Here is an 18,243-nt window from a genome sequence, read left to right as displayed (position 1 = left end):
CACACGCACAACACTCACACACATACACAACACACACATACCACACAGACACACAACACACAGACACAACACACAGACACATACACAACACTCACAACACTCACACACATACACAACACTCACACACATACACAACACTCACACACATACACAACACTCACACAACACACAGACACACACACACATACACAACACACACACACATACACAACACACAGACACAACACACGCACACAGACACAACACACACACACATACACACGCACACAGACACAACACACGCACACAGACACAACACACGCACACAGACACAACACACGCACACAGACACAACACACGCACACAGACACAACACACGCACACAGACACAACACACGCACACAGACACACAACACACACATACACAACACACACCACACATCCACACATACACACACCACACAACACTCGCGCACACATACACAACACACGCGCACACATACACAACACACACGCACACATACACAACACACACGCACACATACACAACACACGCACACATACACAACACACGCACACAGACACAACACACGCACACAGACACAACACACGCACACGCACACAGACACAACACACGCACGCGCACACAGACACAACACACGCGCACACAGACACAACACACGCGCACACAGACACAACACACGCGCACACAGACACAACACACGCGCACACAGACACAACACGCGCACACAGACACAACACGCGCACACAGACACAACACGCGCACACAGACACAACACGCGCACACAGACACACAGAATGTTGACACAAATATTCTGCCAAAAGTCCTTTGAATTCTTTCAATGTGAATTGTTGGAAACCACAGACACACACCACACATACACAACACTCACACACATACACAACACACAGACACTCACACACATACACAACACACACCACACATACACAACACACACCACACATACACTCACACACATACACACCACATACACAACACACAGACACAATCACCACATACACAACACACACTTGTGTATTGAGACTTCCTGTACATGCAGTGGAGCGAGTCTGAGACCACTAGTGAAAATGTCTATTTTATTTTTATATAATTAGAAAATATTTAAGACTTACAGAGACTCAATATGATTATGTATATATTTTAAAGTTGTAACTTTTGTTACATTTATTCTAAAGCTCTTTAAACTAGAGAGTTTGATCAATAGTTGAATTTGCCGATAGTGATAATTAAGGTGGTGGAACAAAACAAATTATCGGCTTTTAAAATCAATTTATTAAGTGTTTCTTTCTAAGAAAATGTTTCCTTGCAGTTACAGGCACAGACATTGAGGCTACAAGAGTCCAAATTAAATCCCAGATGCAGTTTGTGCAACTGAAATCTCAATAAGAACCAGAAGAAGAAATAAGATATTGTGCATAATGCGGGACTTTAACTTGGGAGCGAAATACATTTGGGACTCTTATTTTGAAATTTCTGAATTACAGTGAATTACAATATAAACACTATGAAGTAAACATGTCATAAATAACAAATGTTGTAAATATAATATTTCACTTTCAGAGACTGCAGTCGTACACAACTCTCCAGTGCCACCCATGGCATCAGCGATCATTTCTGCTGATAACCGATAGTTCCTAAAGTACCTATCGGCACGATTAATCAGCAAAACCGATATATCGGTTAACCAACATGAAATCTCAAGGTTTAAAAGGGACCAAATAATCTTAAATCTTTTGAACTGTATGTAGTTCCCGTATTTAACCAGTGATTAATGCGACTCTTGCGCTCTTTCTCTCTCAGGTTGTTTTGTGGTCTGTTGGACGCCTGGCCTGGTTCTTCTTCTGCTGGACGGTACATGTAAAAAATGTGATGTTCTGACCTATGAGAAGTACTTCCTGGTGCTGGCCGAGTGCAACTCCTTCATGAATCCCATCATCTACTCCTATCGGGACCAAGACATGCGCAACACCTTCAAACGCATCCTCTGCTTCGCGTGTCGGCCTAAGCACCGGAAGGGCGAGCACTCGGGCGTCCGCTTCAACACCCTCGAGCAAGAGGTATTCTCAGAGAGCGACGGAACCCACAGTCACCATGACAACAATCACCACGGCAGTCTCAAACCTGGCCTCGAGCGCCCCCTTTAGTCCTGGATGAATTAGTATCCGAGAGTTTCTCCGGCAGCGCAAACTAATTCAAACCCCGAATTCTTGACAGTCGCATATTTACGCACAGAAGTCCAAGAACTCCATTAGATAGTCATGTATATCATAGAGGAAAGCAAAGGAGTCATTTGAATAAATTTGTAAAAATTGACGTGATTTTGCCTTTTTAAACATATTTTTCCAAAATACTTTCCTCGTCAGAGCATGCTGGCTTAAACGAGCTTGTGCTTCAGAAGTTCTTCTTACCACTAACAGCTAACACGGCCTTCGCAATGAGAAATATAAAAGCTAACTAACATTAACTAGCTTGTGTACGCAGCTAGAAATATAATCACAATCTCAGCTAACTAAAGCCACGTCCATGCTAGTATGTTTTCTAGGTATGCAGTACTAGAAAGCATTTCATTTCAAAGGAAATTATATTACGTTTATAATATCTCTCGTCGTGAGTTTGAATCCAGGGCGTGCTGAGTGACTCCAGCCAGGTCTCCTAAGCAACCAAATTGGCCCGGTTGCTAGGGAGGGTAGAGTCACATGGTGTAACCTCCTTGTGGTCGCTATAATGTGGTTCTCGCTCTCGGTGGGGCACGTGGTGAGTTGTGCGTGGATGCCGTGGAGAATAGTGTGAAGCCTCCACACGCACTACGTCTCCGTGGTAACGTGCTCAACAAGCCATGCAATAAGATGCGCGGATTGACGGTCTCAGACGCGGAGGCAACTGAGATTCGTCCTCCGCCACCCGGATTGAGGCGAGTCACTACACCACCACGAGGACTTAGAGCGCATTGGGAATTGGGCATTCCAAACTGAGAAGAAAATAAAATCATTGTTTATATAATGTAAATTTGCTACATTTTTGACCCAAAACTCTCTGTTTTCCATTTCTTAATACAGTCGTTTTCATTGTAGATGAGAAGCATAAACGTATCAATGTATGTGTTTCTAAAGAAAACATTTTAGCCTGGATGTGGCCTAAATAAATCTTGCATGCACATTATAATGCGGTCTGTCTCTGTCGCACCTGGTTAATTGCAGATGTTTAATCCGTTAAATCCAGGTGCTTTCAAACACCACTGAACACTTGATACTGTGTGTGTGTTTGTGTTGGCTTGCTTATTTTTATCAAACGAATGTTTGTTTTACAGCAGTGTGTTTGTGATTGTTGTTTTTATTTTCTCTGTGCTCAGCGGAGATGGCGTGTGCTGCAGGAGTCATGGGTCGTATGTAAATTCGGTTGTATTAAGTCCTCATGACTGGACGCAATGAAAATCAATAATGGCTCTGATCTTTGACCCGATCAACTCTCAATTGAAGATTGAAGACATAACTCGCACACTAAACGCTCACTAACCGTTGTGATATGAACTGTGTTTTCCAGACTGTTGATGGTTGTTTAAATGATGTTTATATGATGTACAGGTGTCAGATTGAAAGTGACTGCAGTGTTGATGTGCAAGTGAATCGTTCACGCTCCGCTCATATTTCACCTCCGAATTGAAAGATAAAAAAAAAATCAGTTAGATTTTGTAATATTATTTATGTTGTGACATTATTTACAATTAATTTCTCTCTGCTGTAATGCGTAAACAAAACTTGCATCACAAAAATACATTATTATTATTATAACTAAATAACTATTATTTTTCATTAAGATGTCATTTTAAAATTTAATGCAATTTTTATTTAAAGTGTAAAATTGTATTGCCCAAACTTTATTTATAAAATCTGCATAAATTACATTCAGCACACTTAAAAATGTATTTGAATTTTAAACAATTCTTTAAAAATATAATATGCAGTAATGATAATTTATCCTATTTTTAGAACCATTAAGATAACTTTCATGACTATTAAGCACATTTCCTTCCAATTTGTCATTAACGTACATTATTCAAACTATGTAACTCTTTAAAATGTAAAGTATATTTATGCATCAGCATTTGATGTACTGCCTTTATGATGATTTAAATAGGCATTGTATTAGAGTTTTTATTATAACTTTATTCCAATGGAAATTACCAATTTTAACCACTTTTATACAAAATGGTGTAAATTATAAAGTAAAGCATAGATGCATTGTTTTTTAACAGACAACTGTGGGGTAAAATATGCAGGATTGTCATGAAAATAAGTTCACAATGCAAAAGTCAGAATGGTCCTAAAAGTAGGCTTCATTTTATCTTTATAAATTCTTTTATTTTGAGGAGAAATATGACTGTAACATGCGTGTTGAAGAGCTGATTTAAAGTTCAGTGCCACTAAACCACCAGATTGTGTGTGAACATCAAACGTGTGCATTATGTTGAGGTCAGGTAGTTTCAGTCTAACGGATGGGCAGCGGTGTGTGTGTGTGTGTGTGCGCGCGCGTGCATACTAAATTATGTAAATATTTAATCATGTCAGCACAGCTTGAGCGGAAACATGGTTTGATACGTGAGTACAGGCAAAACCACTTCCATCGTCCACTTAGTTTACCCCAAACACACACTCTGCCCAGGTGGTTTCATTCAGGTCCTCTAGTGGTGCTTCAATGTAACTGCAGTTGTTTACACTAACACACGGCTAACATTTCCCTAACATTTCCCTAACATTTCCCTAACATTTCCCTTGATACAACATGCAAATAGGCCTAATTTTTTAAAGAGTGTCTTTTAAAATGCCTGTGAGTTATGACATTTTTAACAGTGTTTTGTTTTATGGATTTTATTTCTTTATTTGTAATATTGTTTGAAATGCCACAGAAATGTTTGAGTCACTCAGAACACTGTTTACTCGCTTATAAATTTAATATTTCACCCCATAATCAAAATAAAGAAAATACCTTGTGCATAAACAAAATGAAACCAGTTTTTAGGACAATTAAGCGTTGATGCATTGTACATGGATGCATTTTAATTTCAGAACAAAAGAAATAAAACTTTATTTTTATTAAAGATGAATTCATTCAATCTGATAAATTTTTTACGAAATTCAAATGTGTAAATCTTAAAGAAACTAAAATATTTTTTCAGTGTAGTAATTGGAGTGTATTTGGTGCATTACAGTAATATATATATATATATATATATATATATATATATATATATATATACACACACACACACACACACACACTCTACCGGTCAAAAGTTTTGAAACACTTAACTGAAATGTTTGTCATGATCTTAAAAATCTTTTGATCTGAAGGTGTATGCTTAAATGTTTGAAATTAGTTTTGTAGACAAAAATATAATTGTCACCATATTAATTTATTTCATTATAAAACTATAATATAATAAAAAAAGTTTTTGAAATGGATGACTTGGACCAAATAATAAAGAAAAGCAGCGAATAAGTGCCCAACATAGATGAGAAACTCCTTCAATACTGTTTAAAAAGCATCCCAGGGTGATACCTCAAGAAGTTGACTGAGAAAATGTCAAGAGTACATGTCTGCAAATTCTAGACAAAGGGTGACTACTCTGAAGATGCTAAAATATAACACAGTTTTGATTTATTTTGGATTTTGTTTAGTCAACATAATTCCCATAGTTCCATTTATGTTATTCCATAGTTTTAATGACTTTACTATTATTCTAAAATGTGAAGAAAATTATAATAAAGAATGAGTGTTTCAAAACTTTTGACCAGTAGTGTATAAAAAAAGCCAAATGCATCAATGAAAACCATCCTGTCTGGACAAGTTTTTACACTTAAAAGTTTACTTTACAAATGTACTTTACAATTTAAATGTGTGTATATGTAAGGGATAATCCACGGCTAGGTGTGCTTTAAACGATTTTAAATGCACGACGTGGAGGCGAAGAACCACCCGATGCAAAAATCGTTTAACGCACACTTCGCTGGGGATTATCCCGCTTATACCATTGTCACTTGCCAGAATTGATTAGTTACAGCTGTAATATATATTTCTTGCAGTGCAAATTTTGACTGAAAGAATAAAAAAATACCGGTTATTTTTTCTAAGGGCCGTTTTGGATCTGCAGCTCCGTCTTTTCTAAATCAGACGCAGAGAAAAAGTAGTGCGACCACACACTTGGTCAAAACTGTGTATTTAAATGCACAATCCAGAAATAATAATATCCACAGAATGCAGAGGGGTTGGCACTCCAGATAAAATGTATTTTATTTTTATTCATTGTCATTTTCATATTAATGTGGAAAAACCGACATTACAAATGTGGCAGTAAAAGTAGCACTTACTGTATAATATTGGGAAACCCATTCAAAACACACCCTGCAGATTCTGACCTCTGATACATCGGTATGTTATCTATCAAGGCTGCACGATTGACTGAATTAATGAAATCGCTGTATGTCCCTGCACGGTAGTGCTTCACCAGAAACAAACAGTGCTTCTCCTTCAGCGTTTGAGTCAGAGATGAGAGATATTCAGCATATAACATACACAACACATTACAGTTTAAATCGTCTTGCATCTCCTTGCCAGACAGACCCATTTAATAGATCCTGATTTCCATCTCTCACCCTCCATGCAAAACATGCTGAATCCCATTATATTAGCTATGCTGATGAAAGTGCTTAGGAAATGTTTTCAATTGCTATAGCTCACTCTACTTGCTCTGTAACGTTATGTTGCTATGGTAACAAACAGCACATTAATATAGAACGGTGATTAAAACTGACTTGAACTACCTGTGCATTCAGCGGTTTGAACCACACGCATTCCAGCCAATCAGAATAGAGTATTCGAGCATGCACTGTGTGTGTGTGTGTGTGTGTGTGTGTGTGTATATGTATGTATGTGTGTGTGTGTATATATATATATATATATATATATATATATATATATATATATATATATATATATATACACACACACACACAGTTGAAGTCAGTAGTTTACATACACTTATGTTGAAGTCATTAAAACTCATTTTTTAACCACTCCACAGATTTAATATTAGTAAACTATAGTTTTGGCAAGTCGTTTAGGACATCTACTTTGTGCATGACATGAGTAATTTTTCCAACAGTTGTTTACAGACAGATTGTTTCACATTTAATTGACTATATCACAATTCCAGTGGGTCAGAAGTTTACATACACTAAGTTAACTGTGCCTTTAAGCAGCTTGGAAAAGTCCAGAAAATTATGTCAAGCCTTAAGAAAATTAGCTTCTGATAGGAGGTGTACTGAATTGAAGGTGTACCTGTGGATGTATTTTAAGGCCTTCCTTCAAACACAGTGCCTCTTTGCTTGACATCATGGGAAAATCACAAGAAATCAGCCAAGACCTGATATTTTTTAAAAAAAAATGTACATTTTTTTTTGGACCGCCACAAGTCTGGTTCATCCCTGGTAACAATTTCCAAATGCCTGAAGGTACCACGTTCATCTGTATAAACAATAGTGCGCAAGTATAAACACCATGGGACCACGCAGCCATCATACCGCTCAGGAAGGAGACTCATTCTGTCTCCTAGAGATGAACGTAGTTTGGTGCGAAAAGTGCAAATCAATCCCACAACAACAGCAAAGGACCTTGTGAAGATGCTGGAGGAAACAGGTAGACAAGTATCTATATCCACAGTAAAACGAGTCCTATATCTACATAACCTGAAAGGTTGCTCAGCAAGGAAGAAGCCACTGCTCCAAAACCTCCATAAAAAAGCCAGACTACAGTTTGCAAGTGCACATGGGGACAAAGATCTTACTTCTTGGAGAAATGTCCTCTGGTCTAATGAAACAAAAATTGAACTGTTTGGCCATAATGACCATCGTTATGTTTGGAGGAAAAAGGGCGATGCTTGCAAGCTGAAGAACACCATCCCAACCGTGAAGCATGGGGGTGGCAGCATCATGTTGTGGGGTTGCTTTGCTGCAGGAGGGACTGCTGCACTTCACAAAATAGATGGCATCATGAGGAAAGCAACATCTCAAGACATCAGCCAGGAAGTTAAAGCTCGGTCGCAAATAGGTCTTCCAAATGGACAATGACCCCAAGCATACCTCCAAAGTTGTTGCAAAATGTCTTAAGGACAACAAAGTCAAGGTATTGGAGTGGCCATCACAAAGCCCTGACCTCAATCCGATAGAGAATTTGTGGGCAGAACTAAAAAAGTGTGTGCGAGCAAGGAGGCTTACAAACCTGACTCAGTTACACCAGTTCTGTCTGGAGGAATGGGCCAAAATTCCAGCAACTTATTGTGTTTAGGTTGTGGAAGGATACACAAAATATTTGACTCAAGTTAAACAATTTAAAGGCAATGCTACCAAATACTAACAAAGTGTATGTAAACTTCTGACCCACTGGGAATGTGATGAAAGAAATAAAAGCTGAAATAAATCATTCTCTCTACTATTATTGTGACATTTCACATTCTTAAAATAAAGTAGTGATCCTAACTGACCTAAGACAGGGAATGTTTTCTACCATTAAATGTCAAGAATTGTGAAAAACTGAGTTTAAATATATTTGGCTAAGGTGTATGTAAACTTCTGACTTCAACTGTATATATATTTATACGTGTATATACACTAATCAGCCACAGCATTAAAACTACCTGCCTAATATTGTGTAGGTCCCCCTCGTGCTGCCAAAACAGCGCCAACCCGAATTTCAGAACAGCATTCTGAGATGATATTCTTCTCACCACAATTGTACAGAGCGGTTATCTGAGTTACCGTAGACTTTATCAGTTTAAACCAGTCTGGTCATTCTCTGTTGATCTCTCTCATCAACAAGACGTTTCCATCCACAGAACTGCCGCTCACTGGATGTTTTTTGTTTTTGGCACCATTCTGAGTAAATTCTAGAGACTGTTGTGTGTGAAAATCCCAGAAATACTCAAACCAGCCCATCTGGCACCAACAATCATCCAATTGTGTGGCACCAGTGCAGTGCATAAAATCATGCAGATACAGGTCAGGAGCTTCAGTTAATGTTCACATCAACCATTAGAATGGGGAAAATGTGATCTCAGTGATTTGGAGCATGGCATGATTGTCAAGGGGGATCTATACAATATTAGGCAGGTGGTTTTAATGTTGTGTGTGTGTGTGTGTGTGTGTGTATGTGTGTGTGTGTGTGTATATATATATATATATATATATATATAAAATAATAATAATATTACAATAATGACAGTTTAAAATCAATTGAAATATAATATTACAATGCAAAAGTTATAATGGTCCTGAAAGTACATCTGCTTCAGTTACTTTATAGAAAATATAATCTCTTGTTTAGTTCTGTTAAATGTGTTGCTGTATGAGCTGAACCGTGAGATTCACTCGTGAATGATGTTAAAACGTTTGTTTGTCATCTGTAGAGGGAGAGAGAGAGATTTTAGGTTAACATGTTTATTGTTGTGTTTGTTTGTTTGTGACGATGTTGTGAGACAGAAGTGTTGACATCAGACATCAAGTGTTTAATACAATTATTAATTGACACAGTAGCATCTTAATGTTTTTGTAGATAACGAATTTTTAAGGCTTTTAATTGTTCATAAATAAACCAGCTTTAACAAGCAGCTTCTCTGTGTCCTGCTGGGTTTGAAGTTCGCACGCTTCGAGACAGTTCACCCCAAAATAACCTGTCATCATTCATTCATTCAAACCTAAAGGTGTGGATCAACATGAGGAATTGATATTTAGGGTGAACTGTCCCTTTAAATCTTCAGTGGTGCTTTTAGATCGTGGGTATAAATAGAAAGTATTTACATTTAGTTTTCCCCCTTCCTAAATCTTTGTCTTCAAGCAGTCTTAAGTTCAAAGCATGCTTTACTATTCCACATGATGCAACGTGTCTCAGTGCACGTGATGCAGATTTCATCATCAGTGCAGTATTCGTGAGCTGCAGCCCTTTTTTCTAAACACATGGACGTTCTGCGTCTTTGAGCCTCGTCTGCACATGCGACTGTCCTCGTTAACAAAACTACTGAAAAAAACGGTTTTATTTCGTCAAAGGCGATGAAAAAGGCGCATCATGAATATAATCAAACTGTTTTATGCATAACTTGCATTGTGAATACTGTTTCCATAAATGACCTTAACTGTCAAAAACACGTAATATCCTCTAAAATGTAAACAGCAACTTCTAAAAATGAAGCTAAATCTAACGTTTAAATATTTGTACATTTGGTTTGAGTTTGGTCTGTTACAGTTTTATACATGTTAGTAATAAAAGTGACTAAATTACTCTATTTCGTCACGTCATATTCATAAAATAAAAAAAGGACTAATAAAAACTGCATCAATATTAAAACTGACTATACTAAAGAGCGTCGCAAAGCAGTTGTGTGCATGCATTGAATGCATCCGTTTGTGCTTGCGTTTTAGACGATACTGAGCATTCGATCATGCGTGACATGAAGCCGCATGCTTAAAAATGAAGTATACATGAGCCTTTAATCTAGTCTGTGATCTAGAGCCATTTAGCATGTCCTGTCAATGTTCTGTTAAACATGCAATCAACATATCTAATTAATCCAAAGATTACAGTTTCACCAATGTTGAATCAAGATGATTCATAACTGTGAAATGATTGAGCTTTTCAACCTGTTAATCAAATTCACCATGAATCGATCAGTGAACGAGCACCCTTAATGAAGTGTTTGCGTTAACTCATGGTGTGTGAGGAGGTGTTTTGTGTTTCGAGAAACCCCTTTAAGAACCCATTTGACGACAGCGGGTCGAGTGTTCTGCTGCAGAAATCGCTCTGCTCCTGCTGAAATGTGAATCACTGCCCCAAGTGGCTGAAGTTGGAAGTGATTGTGAACGTATGGACACGTTTACAGGTGAAATGTACACAAGAGCGGTGCCAAAAAGTTGAAAATTATGTCAGGGATGCAAACCGCTCCCCTTTCTGCCAAATTCGTTATAGATTTGTAGACGCAAATATTTACTTGTTTTTCTCGAGAATGACTCGCGCTTTAACAAATCAGTTGAAGCAAAATGCTGCAGTGACTCGCCTTTTGCTCGTAAGACACTCATTTGTCGCCACGTACTGCCATCTCCAGAAATGGTCCCTGAATGAATCAGTAAATGAATCTGAACAAATCGAACAAATCAGAATCCCCACTTTGAACAGATACTGCATGCACAAGCATGTAGTGCAAAGAAAATTGCACATAATTGTAATAATTAATGATTATTCAAAGACCAGCTTGTGGGGGCCTGGGTAGCTCAGTGGTAAAATATGCTGGCTACCACCCCTGGAGTTCGCTAGTTCGCTAGTTCGAATCCCAGGGTGTGCTGAGTGACTCCAGCCAGGTCTCCTAAGCAACCAAATTGGCCCGGTTGCTAGGGAGGATAGAGTCACATGGGGTAATCTCCTCGTGGACGCTATAATGTGGTTTGTTCTCGGTGGGGCGCGTGGTGAATTGAGCGTGGATGCCGCAGAGAATAGCGTGAAGCCTCCACACACGCTATGTCTCCGTGGCAACACGCTCAACAAGCCACGTGATAAGATGCGCGGATTGACGGTCTCAGACGCGGAGGCAACTGAGATTTGTCCTCTGCCACCCGGACTGAGGCGAATCACTATGCGAGCACGAGGACTTAGAGCGCGTTGGGAATTGGGCATTCTCAATTTAAAAAAAAAAAAAAAAAAAAAAAAAAAGACCAGCTTGTGGTTAGTGATTTATCATCACATGCCAAACAGAAGCAAACTCTCACAACAGCCCGTTATTACTGCAGCTTCTACAAAATTGTGCTTCTAGTTTATTCTTTAATAATATATCCTCAAAACATGCTTGTGAACCTGTGATCGTCTCCCCTTTTTCACCTCTTGTGAGTTTGCATCTCTGAATGTAATGCAGTCAACAGGAATGTGTATTTTATAAACCCTAAATCTAACTTTCAGTGGAGTAACATGTCGTCTTGGAGGGAAAACGAAACCTCTGAATTGCGTTCACATGATCGATGAAAGCGATTTTGAGGTTTCATTTTCCTCGATAATGACGTAGGTTTGGGTTAATTGTGTTAGGGGAAACCATTACTTCTGGTTTTCGTGGGAACAGAATGAGTGTCTCTGAGGCTGCTGACGCACTATAGTCTGTTGAAAGGTGATGCTTGTCAAGAATTCAACATAATGGGGTCGATGTTAGGGTACTGGAACATGCAACATGCTGATCAAGTTGGAAAACCCTTAGTTACATTTGTACGGCTTTAATCGCTCAGGGTTTTCTTAACTTAAGGGGCTTCTTGCAGCCTTCTGCAGATGTATAACTCTTAAAGCAGTCTTCAAGGTTTCTCACATGCCACACTGACGGAACAATCTGGAGAACCTCAGTGCGGTCTTTCAAAACGGCCAGTTCTCTGAGGAACATACGCTCCTGTCCGAACACTAAAGACTGTATGTACATTGAAGGTCGCTTGAGTCGATAATTGGAGAATTGAGGCACCCTGAACGGTTCCGCTTGTGTGGCAATCTGAGGAACCGAAACTATGTTTTGAGGAAATCATTTTGTTGTATGTCCAGTTGTAGACAGTGTTGCTTTACCAGCTTTGCTTATAGACATACATGCAGTCCAGAGCAGACCTGAAGACCTTGACGAGTCCAGAATTCACATAGTTTAACACAACGCTGCAGTGTAGTGCATGTATCTCTAGATGCTTTAGACGATTCAGCATCATGTCAAGTCTGACTGGTTGAGATGATCTTTACATGGTGAAAAGCAGATTTCCTAGAGAGTGAGCAAGACAAATCTATGAAACATGGTCAATGTGGTTAATGTTTATTTGCAGCCCAGTGTTTTTCTTGTCTCTCTCAGGCTCGCAGGGTTCGTGACGGCGACTCTGAACAAGCTAACGGAGGTCAGGTGGTTCTTAAAGATGCTGAGAAGATCCTAGAGTCATCTGACAGCTGAGAGATGATCATACTGATGCTTTTATTTAATGGGAAAGATTGTTCCGGGATTCTCGTCTACTGAAGTCCAGTGGAGCTTCATACAGCGTTGTGATTGGCTGAATGAACGGTCAATCCAGTGACTGTCTAGTGTAAAGCTGCCTCACGTGTTTGTAGATAACGGCACGTGATTTTTAAATGAAGACTGCGTTTGAGTTGTAACTGAATGCATTGAGTGTAAATATTGTCTTATTTAATTGTAATTTTACCGGGGGATTTTATTTATGTGTTAGAAACGCATTGAAACCCTGAATTGTTAAAATGCACTGACTTGTAATTAAAGGGATTAATAGAAACTTTAATGGTGTTATTACTTGTCTGTGAAGTCCATCACACTGCATGAGATGGAAGTGTTGTTCATTTACTCACACTCATGTTGTCACAAACATCTCGGCTTTGATGAGGGTGAATAAATGACACAACTGTTTCTGATTTGGGTTTCAGATCAGTTGTTATGAAGCTTAGTCAAGTCACATTCATTTAATCAATAACAATGAGGAGAAAGCGGTTCAACAGGTTTAGAGCTGGAGAAAGTGTCCGGAGGCGTTACTGTTTTTACACCCTTATATGACTGACTTATGGACATGTTCTTCCTGAACTTCTATTTCAAATCTGTATGAATGCAAGAATTGGATTTCCTCAACAGAAGCTTGTAGTTTGTGTTGTTTGCAGAGTCTGAGTTGATTCATTTGAACCTGTAAGCGTCAGGTTTTCTTCAGATAAAATGAAATCAAATTCAGACCACACCGAAAGGAAACGTTGCAGACGTTCGGGTGTCGGTTTATCTGACCCACTTTTAATATCAGAAGAATTCAGACTTTATAAAGACATTCACTGGAGCTTAGACAGATTTAAATCATTTTGTTTTCTCGGCTAGATTAATTTTGTGTTCAATATTTAAAGGAACAGGGTCATTTTCTATCAACTTTTTTTACTGGATTTTTTTACATTGTTTTATATGTGAATGAATAAACAAAAATCTAGCTGGTTTTCCACCTTTGAAAATGGGTCTAATTTAACGTACACATTGATCTCTGGAGTTTAACTATATAGGGCCTTAAAAATGACTATACAACATGAAAAGTTTGTTCTGAAAGGATATTAAGATATCTTCAATAATTCTGGAGTTATAGGCACTTCAACTTTGGAAAGGCACACAACGCGCACCCATCTGACCCTAGGTGGCGCTATAATAAACACATTTTGGCTCATATCTCTGGAACCGTAAGGGCTAGAATTGAAAATCTAAATTTTCCTCTGATTCCTTGGGTCAAGCCCTTCAAAATGTATATCTCCGATTTCATTTCCGTCTATAATTTTCTCCTGCCATTTTGAATTTAAAAAACCCTACTTTTTCAAACTCCTCCTAGACCGTTAGTCCAGTCAGCACATAATTTGGTATACGTCATCTACAGAAACCCCTGACACAAACAGTTATCAAAAGAATTTCAATACGTCAAATCGTTCCGAAGATATTAATGATACAATTCCTTGGGTTTAATGTGAGTTGAGTAATTGATCAATATCTACTCATGGTAAACTCGGTACACATAGTCAACAGGATGTTTAGAAGACATCAGCAAAGATTCGTACAATTCCACCCCTAGGGGACACAACAACTAATAAACTGTCATACCTTTGCAGCCGTTTGAGCGACAAAGTTCAAATTAAATATGCATCTTTGCTTCAAACACTAACATATTCTTAAAACAATTGATTCGAAAAATTAACAAAAATGTGAGCCACCACCCAATCAAATTTCAGCACCTTAAAACTCGTATTGGGAATGCTTAAGGTTATGGAAATGACTATGCACAAGCAGGGTATCAACTCAAAGCCACATATATAATTTTGTGACAATCGGCCACACGGTGGCGGTATAATTGGCTAATTCGCGTTTTTGTTCGTAACTCCAGAACCGTATAGGCTGCAGTACAAGTTTGTAGCTTCTCTGAATCCACCAGTGCCCAACAATGATATGGTCATTTTATTGTCCATTTCCGCAACTATTTTTTTTTTTTTTATTTGTTTTATTTGAAAAACCTACTTTTTCAAACTCATCGTAGGCCATTTTCCCAATTCGCATGAAACTTGATATACATCATCTACAGACCCTCGACAAATTTAACAAAATAATTTTGATACGTCGAATCATTCCGAAGATATAAGCAAATATATTTTGGGGCGTGGCTTACAATGATGTATTAGCTTGTATCTTGTGAGCTCAATTTTCAAACTTGATAAATAGTCATGCATGTCAAATAATAATAATAAAAAAAGGCTTATGGTTTATATCAGCGGTCACCAAATAGCGTGTCGCGGTCAGGGTCCGGACATCGGCTGGGTTCCATTCGGACCGTGAGACATCATGACATCAGCTGACCCATCTCTGTTTCTGCACTTCAAGTGATCAGTGTGTCAAAACTTGGCTTGGACGTAGATACAGAACACGCTTCATTTATACCCTTTCACTCTCCGCGTGCATTGCTAGACGTGGTGCCGTGTGCAGGTTTGCAGATGTAGTTATTTTAATGACAGCAGCAGAAAAATACAGTGAGCAGCAATATAGATACTGGCACTAAAACACACTGCAGGAAACAAGAATGAAACAAAGTGAACTTCATGTGTCTGAAATTGTCTCTGGGGCCCCAATGTCATAATCCTTGCCTAATTTTAAAGAGACTCTTTTGACTTTTAAGATTTTTCTTCTATTACAAAGTACTATTGCTGCCAACTTGTACATTTATAATAACTATTTAATAAAACTGATTAAGTATTTGTCATTTTATAGCTACAGTTTACTGACTACTGACACCATGTAAGTTATTGTCCGGACCTTTGCTGGGAAGGAAATGTAGAGACCGGACTTTAATTGAATACTTCTGGTTTATGTCAAATAAAGTTGATATTTATCGCACCAATGGATGAAATATCATGTGCATGCTAAAAGGTCCATGTTTAAATAGAGCAGGGTCATAGAATGACAAACAGTCTTTTAGTAACGTGTATAGTCCGTGTGGGAGGGCGGGGCCTGGCCATGATTCCGCACACCCGGCCCCTAATTAGGCTGTTTAAGCCCAAGAGAGGTAAAGGTGACCGGAGACGGCAGTGCGACAGAGAGTGTGTTACGGGCAGCTGTCCGACACCTGTGTGTGTTTGTCTTTATGGTTCAGTTTCTTATTAAACTATTATTTATATTATGTTCTCGCCGTCTCCTTTCCCTTTTACCGTTACAGTCGGTTATACACGGGATGTAGTATTCGGAGGCACCTCTGCTAGTCAAGCTCGTTCACGAGAACTGTTTTGCATATTGCATCGTCATGCAGGACTGTTTGCGGAACACACTGCAAGAGTTAAAATGTTTTATATTTTCGCATATGTCATTGGCTAAATTTTGTTCATGGTGAAATCGTTTTATGGAGAATTAATGGGTATACAAAAGCAACATTACACACTCAATAGATTTCCCATTTATTTATCATCAAAGGTGTTTCTTGTCTTCTCATGTTTATTATTAGTTTTAGATCTGCATATGAAAAGGTTCATTAGTGTTTGACAAAGAAGCACCTGGTGCAGATGTAACCTGACACCAGTACTAACACTGCAAATCTTAATTAACGGATCCTATCTGATCATATCCTCATTTTTCTGTCATATTTTTAGACATATTTGACTGTGTTTACAGACTATTTACAGAGCTGGTAAAAACAAAATGCAGGTGTTTTATCTGCTTACTATAAACCGCCCTGTAATAATGAACTTTATTGCTGCTTGTTATTTTTATTCATGCAGACTAAAATATCATAAATATCATTAAATATATCAAAATAAATAATTCCACCTTCCTACTAGGAAAAGTGCAATGGCACACCACATGATGTCAGACTTCCAAGACGCAGAGGCCTGTCGTCACACAAACATTCCCAAACCAGGAACATGCACAAACTTGGTACTATAAAAATATCACTCTGTGAAGCAAAGGTTCTGCAGTACATGATGATAACACTTGTTTAACAAACATTTGCTCTAATCATGCTACATTGTACTCTTTCTATAAGTAACACAAATGTGAGCATTGCAGCATCATTTATAATAACAGGATCGGTTCAATTTTGTTTTCTTATAATATAATGACCATCATGCAATGAAACTCCATTATGATCAAACATCAAAGATGTAATACAACATAATGACTAGACTTTCAATTTGATAACAGTTACATCATGGCAACCAAAACAATACAGTTCTTGCATTCATCTCCAAAGCATCACATTTATGTTAGTTTGTCCCTCACACTTTCATATTCATCCTGTCAAAAAACAAATATGGTGTTACTATGAATTGTCAATCGCTCAGTTTCTCTTTCTGCTTCTTTCAAACCCTCAGCCTTCCACTTCCCTATTTCAACTTTCAGATAATGAAGAATCTCTTCTGTGGCTTTGACTTCCTCCTGCCGTTGCCGAGCAACAGTCTCTGTGGCGACAGAGATGCTCTTCTGTTGTTGCCGAGCGACAGTGTTCTCAGAGGCAGCACAGATTTCTTCTTCTTCTTCTTTGGTGAGATTGCCCTCTTGAGTCCAGTCCACGACAGGACAGATTTCACATGAGCTGTAGATCTGATCAGACCTGTCTTAGAGGAGGAAACTCCCATTCCACACTGAAGACACAAACTTATACAACATACATATACAGTACAGAATTAGTTAAGAGTGAATTGCTATATTAAAAGAATACAGCTGTTCCTGGAGCTCAACTGGTAGAGAATGATGATTTTAACAATGGCAAGATTGTGGGGTTTGTTTTCCAGAGAACGAACGAGAATAAAAGTGTTTGATGAATGCATACATATAAATGTGAATAATTCAGGCTTAAAAGTGCAACAAGTGATTCAAAATGAAAATGAAATAATGTGCAGAAAATGTCCCTATTCCCTGAAAGATATCACACCTGTCTGTCTCTTTAAACAGCGAAATAACATGAACCCCAAATCCTGCAGTTCTTCAGGAATCTTTGTGCATTGTACAGGTGGTGTGTTAGAAATCTGTGCACAATATATTTTAGGTGACCATTTGTTTAGAAAGGGCCGATCATTTACAGCGGTCTGTGATCTTTGCTTTTTATGTCAAATTACCTTTTCTATGTGGCAGGTAAAATATGTGTTATCTCAAAGCAAACTTGTCCAGTTTT

At 38.3% G+C, this 18,243-nt stretch overlaps 1 protein-coding gene across 2 annotated transcripts in view; it reads left to right on the top strand.

Moving 5' to 3' along the window:
* Positions 1-13,765, top strand: part of LOC127444672 (lysophosphatidic acid receptor 2-like) — a 34,957-nt gene extending 21,192 nt beyond the window's left edge. For both annotated transcript variants that reach the window (XM_051704187.1, XM_051704188.1), the window contains exons 4-5: positions 1,823-2,079; positions 12,924-13,765. In XM_051704187.1, coding sequence (XP_051560147.1) covers positions 1,823-2,079; positions 12,924-13,019 — 353 coding nt within the window. In that variant the 3' untranslated portion in view covers positions 13,020-13,765. The remainder of the gene's footprint in view (positions 1-1,822; positions 2,080-12,923) is intronic.
* Positions 13,766-18,243: the final 4,478 nt, after the last annotated feature.

The sequence above is a fragment of the Myxocyprinus asiaticus genome, chromosome 8 (assembly GCF_019703515.2).
Source record: "Myxocyprinus asiaticus isolate MX2 ecotype Aquarium Trade chromosome 8, UBuf_Myxa_2, whole genome shotgun sequence".
NCBI classification, from domain to species: Eukaryota; Metazoa; Chordata; class Actinopteri; order Cypriniformes; family Catostomidae; genus Myxocyprinus; species Myxocyprinus asiaticus.
This window is presented reverse-complemented; position numbering and strand designations above follow the sequence as displayed.